This window comes from Trachymyrmex septentrionalis, unplaced genomic scaffold (assembly GCF_001594115.1).
Source record: "Trachymyrmex septentrionalis isolate Tsep2-gDNA-1 unplaced genomic scaffold, Tsep1.0 scaffold211, whole genome shotgun sequence".
Lineage (NCBI taxonomy): Eukaryota > Metazoa > Arthropoda > Insecta > Hymenoptera > Formicidae > Trachymyrmex > Trachymyrmex septentrionalis.
In genome coordinates, this window is record NW_017305299.1 from 541631 (window position 1) to 547779 (window position 6149).

General features: G+C 30.1%; 1 protein-coding gene across 1 annotated transcript in view; it reads left to right on the forward strand.

Annotated features, from left to right (window-relative positions):
* The window catches only part of LOC108748138, a 15277-nt gene that overhangs the window by 7676 nt on the left and 1452 nt on the right, over positions 1–6149 (forward strand). The window contains exons 4-5 of the mRNA XM_018486166.1: positions 4548–4972; positions 5632–6002. Coding sequence (XP_018341668.1) covers positions 4548–4972; positions 5632–6002 — 796 coding nt within the window. The remainder of the gene's footprint in view (positions 1–4547; positions 4973–5631; positions 6003–6149) is intronic.

A 6149-nucleotide genomic window follows, 5' to 3' on the forward strand; every position in this document is an offset into this window, starting at 1 on the left:
CACACACACACACACACACACACACACACACACACACACACACACATACGTGTGCGAGACAGAACTATAGAAACAGTTCAAAATATACATGTATCTGGACATGTCCGAGCAATCCGATTGCAATTACTTGTATCTATTGCACAATTACTAGTATCTATTAGATAAAGATTGCAATTATTTCCTATAACTGTTTTAATTGCCATTTTATAACGAAGCAATTTAATAAAACAATATTTTTTGTAATTATACCATTTAACAAAACAATAGTTTTTTCCTATATTTCATTGGAACTTGAATTTTCGTCGACAATGGTACAGCAGAAATAATTGCTCGCACATATAATCGAAGTCAACGTTCTCACCTAGGCTCTCGGACAGTTTGAACGAGCTTAATCTGCATAATTTCAATCCTCAGCGCAGCACATACGTCTGTGTACCAACATGGAACTATGCGTTTGCGCGTCGTAAATACTACTCTGAGTGAGTCCGCTAATATCGGCAATTGTTTGCCAAATTGAAATAGTTCAATATGAGACTACCGGCCTTGAATCTTCCGCGATTGTAATTATGCGGGTAGACGTTAATCATGGATCTTCTATCAACGATTCCGCCACGTCTGCAATATCTTCACGTCTTGATACTCTCAAGTACGAATGAAGTTCTCAGAACGGGATTTAATCATGTTAATCGACGTATATCTAATCAAATTCATAGAAATGTACATTACTCGTAATGATCGTTTTCAATATATTCTGTTAATCCGCACGATCTCTTGCATTATATTTTCCATTTTATAGACAATTTCAAATATTCTATAATTTTACGAGGTATTTTATATATATGTAGAAGCGTTATATAAGGATGAAAAACGCATTTCGTGTACGAGCTAACAGTTATTATACTAGTCATATATGTATATTTCATGATAATTTCAATGGAATGCACAGCAGTGGCTTTTGCCTAAACATATTAATAATAAGCTGTTACATATTAATGAATTAAAAGTATGTGTATAATAATGATTAATTTGTTTACGACTTAAATTAGTCGGTAAATTAGTACCGTATATTATTATACGCTCGATGTGTATAATTTTAGTATTATAGCGTAAGCGGACGATTCCATATTATCCTTAATTCAAAAATACGAACCACCATTAGAATCAGTCATACAATCTTGATCTTCTAAAGATGTTACGATATATTATATGAGAACAAATGAAAACGGCAAAATATTTTCTCTCTTTCCTCAAATTGTATTTTTAATTTCAATATTTTTATTGTCAAACTTTGGTGAATATTACAAATAAGTGCTTATAACTTGACAAACAGATCTCGGCGATCCACGAATAAATCAGTTTTTCCTTTCACACGTACGTTGAAATATACATGTACGATGCACCGTGTTCGCCATGTTTCCAGGTGCAACAGACAATATTAATCGGTAAAAGAATTGGATTTCGCTGTCTCGCAGTTCACTACTCTTATTTCGTTTGCTCTTTTTCGTTGTGATATATTAAAGTCTAGATATGAAAAATGTAAGCAGCCTGGATTCAAAAACGGAACTTACTGGATTGAACTTGATCGGAATCCATTAAAACCGATGTATAATATTTCAATAAATTAAATAAGCTTCATGATTAAATTCATAATCGGCATAAGTAATCGTACATTTCTATCTGTTACAGAAAAGTAAATGCCAGAAGATTTTGCAATCGCTAGCTTATTCATATGTGCTAATGTTTGTATAAAAATAATAACTGCATAAGTTACTTATCGTTATGTGTTTGTCATTAAGTCGATTTAAAAATTAAAAACTAAAAATAAAAAATATTTGCGTTGTAAGAATTTCATATTAAGTCACGAATCTTTACATAATGTATGTCCCGCAATACACCTGCATTTCTAGTAAAAATTGCTGCAATAATACAATAGTTGTATCACATTTAAAATATTAGCAAATACAAAGCATTTGAGATTAACAATTTTTTTCATGTTTTTGCGCTTATATAATATAATGTTATAATTAGAAATAAATATCAATAAAGTTACTTTAGTATAGGAAACTAAAAAATCAAGAGTTTAACTCTACTAATTATTTACGCAATATATGTAAAAGGATAATGCATAAAACTTTTTGTTACAGAAATTTTATCAATAGAAATTAAAAAAAAAAAGAAATATAATAAAGTAGAAATATAATAAAGTAGTTACACATATCATCCGATAAAATTATATGTAATTGTGAAATTATACACAGCAAAAATGTTACGGTTTTCAAAACATGAATATAATGATAATGATAATTTTTGCCCATCAATACATTTGGTCGAGATAACTGTAAGATAGACATATCTTTACAGCTATAACCGTTAAAATATGCCAATCTTACAGTTATCACAATATCATACTGATATAGTTCTTATATCCAAAAAATGCATTGATAGGATTTTTGAACGTGGCAAACGTAACTGTTTTTTCCATGTATGTATAATGTAATGAATAATATACTCGTAGATAAAACTAGACCTAATATATTATATATACTATTGTATTTAGAATGCGCGGTTCGCGCCCAAAAGGATACGCGTAACCCGCGCGCAAGGCGGGGTTATTTAGTTTAATTTCCGCTCACGTGTTCGGCCATTGGTAAGTTTTGGTTTGGATTTTTTCCCCTCGTTCGCTGCTGTTGTGTTTGTGCGCAGCGATACGCGAACGAAGCGAGATTGGCGACGTTATCGTTTGTAATGAGAGTCCAGTGGTTTGCGTTGTCGAATAAAGGTGCATATTCGCCGAACAGTCTTTGAGTGTCTCATTCTTCTTCCCGTGATCCATCAATTTGGCGCAATAACAATCTGGTGACCGTGACAGGACTGAGACTTCTCGTTGTTGGCCATTACACAGTAAGTAGAGATTTACAGAAGAAGTCATGGACAGAGTGAAGCTCGCACAGAAAGTAACGCGCATTCTACAACTATAGATAAGCATACTATAGATAAGCAAACTATACACAAGCATATGCTTCACACCAGAAATGCTTACAAAACCAGAAAACTTCAAGTTGTTCAGTATCAAAGTAGTTTTCCTTGAAATGATTTTCCTAAACGTGAGCTCCTTGATTTTAATCTTTCATCGGATTCAATATACAAACACATTTAAATATTACTCATCGAGTATTATTAACATCATAAAATGGAATTATAAAAAAAAAACTCTACCTCGATGGAATCTACATAATGCTATTGATTCGTTCTATAAAGTCAGTATAAGAGTGTCTCTTCAGTCGAATTCATGCAATACACTGCACTGTGGTAATTCAGTATTAGTAATCCCTGCAGAGGATTAATTAAAATAATATGAATATTTTATTAACAACGTAAGTACACGCAATCTCATTCAATCGAATGCTTTACAGAATACTAATAATTAAATTTATATTTTTATATAAAGGAAAAATGTTATTTTGCTCGGGCATATGTGTGTATAAACGATATGTAAAAAAATATTAATTATTTTAATTTTTATTAATATTTGTATTAATTTTTATATTTAAATATAAAAATTAATTTTATATTATTTTGAAAGATTATATCGAAAAAACAGAAAAATATTATTTATCACGTTACTGTATATAATATCTATCTTGTAATTTTTCGATTGTAAAATAAAGCTATTATGTTTTTTCAACATACATATAGTATAATATGTATTGTTTCCTTACTTCAAAAGTAACACAATTAAAGAAAAATTAATTAAAAAATTAGTTGAAAAATAGTTTTTTAGTTTAGAAAAGGGAAAAAACTATTTTTCAATTTAGTAGAGAGAGAGAGAGAGAGAGAGAGAGAGAGAGAGAGAGAGAGAGAGAGAGAGAGACAATTATTGATTAATTAAATGGTATCAAAAAAAGATATACTTTTAGAAACATAATCAACTGTCATTTTCATTGTTTTCACAATGCTTAAAAAAATCATTCTTTTTTGAGTTTATTGAATTATATTTTTGAATTATTTTGATGTCCTATAAAATTATAACAAATCCGAAATAATTCATTAAAAGTGGCTTAGCTTGAATTATCAACAACAGTTTATATTTACCTTGATCAGTTAAAATAACTAAATCTAAATTAAAACAACTTCTTCAAATTTCGATCACCTGTCTTGACTTTAAATGTTCTCTATAAAATTTTATAAGACTCCCCTTTTTATTTACAAAGACGACGTAATTCAAAATGTATCACTCTTGTAGAAGATGTTATTACCTCTTTGAAAACTCTGAAAAAAAAAACGACACAAGTGCTAGACGAACTGTAAAGTTAAGTTACATAGTTTACTGTTGATAATTAATAGCGTAATCTTTACTTATATGATTCATTCTTAGTAATAACTCGAAAACCACATTTTGTATTATTTGAAGTAAGGAACAATATTATGCTGATATACAGTGGTTAGAAGTTAAGTATGTATAATTATCAATCTTCTTGTTCTACTCACAGAATGAGACTAATTACTGCTATCTCCCCAATTACCATTCTATGGATTCTGGTTACAAGTAACCTAACATGCAGCGAAAGGCTATTGATTATTACCCCAACTCCATCCTACAGTCATCAGATAGTATTTCGGGTAATATGTCTTGCTTTGAATAAGCGAGGACACGAAATAGTAACATTGACTCCTAATATCTTAAACGATACTAGCATAACTAATTATACGGAAATAGACTTCGGTTTTATATACGAAAAAATTGATGATACTGATATGAGTCAGACCCGTTGGAATCTCACACAATTGGCGGGATTAAAAACAAGGTTACTAACATTAGGTCATAATATCGCTGAGGATGCTCTTAGCCATCCAGATCTCGCGAAGTATTATACGAATAGAAGTGATATGCAATTTGATGCAGTAATAGCGGAGATGATTATGACTCCTGCAATCTACATGCTAGCGCACAGATTTAATGCACCTTTAATAGGTAAGATTAAATAAAATTATATAATTATTAACCAATGATATTATGTGTTATGAAAAAAAGGAATTGCGAATACGGAGTAAACGCGAATGATATTATTACAATACATTAGAATAGTAATAACTCATTGCTTGTGATAGTTTGATACATGCTTACTAATGTTGTGTGTACAACACGAGACTACACAATACGCACGCTGTAAAAATATCGTTACATATTTTTGATGTTTTGAATATAGGGAAGAGTAAGAAAATTACAAGGTATCTAAAGAAAGTGAAATAAAGTTGACAATTATTTATTAACTATAAAAGTTTTTATTTAAAAGATATATTAGAATTAACTACAATAATTAATATAATATACAAGTATATTATAATTTTAAATACATAAATACAAAATCCGATTCGGAATTTGTTCCGCGTGGTGGATTAAACAAAATAAATAAAAACGTTTTGTTTATATTAATAATATGTTAATAATAATATAAATGTTAATTATTGAAATTTAAAGCCAAATAAATGAAATATATTTTTTGAATAAAGACTTTTACATATAATTCATAAATAATCGGTTTCATTTAACTTATCCCTTAGACATTCGTTTTTCTTCACTCTTTTCTAACAGCTATAAACGGTGTTACTCAACGAGTTTTATAACTACAGGTATCATGTCTATGGACTTACAAAACTGCCATCGTTTCACTCTTGGCAGTCCCGTGCTGCCATCGCATTCCTCGAATTGGGAGCTTGAAAATCTTACAGGATTAAATTTACCATTTTGGAGGCGATTGATAAATTTCATCAATACTTGGTGGAGCATTCATTCATGGTTTAATAATTTCGCGATAAAACAGCAAAAGATTGCCGAAAAGTATTTCGGTAATAATATACCACGTATCACTGACGTTGCGAAGAATATGAGTCTCGTCTTGATCAATCAAGAACCGTTACTTGCATACGCGAGGCCCGAAATACCTAATATCGTTCACTTCAGCGGGCTGCACATTGCAAAGAAACCACCGTCGTTACCAAAAGTAAGACACTTGGTAATATAATTATCGATTAGTATAAAAATTCTATTTCTTATTACTAATTCTCGCGCGCTTTAATGCAATAAACAATTAAAAATATGTATATATATATATATATATATATATATATATAATATATATATATATAAT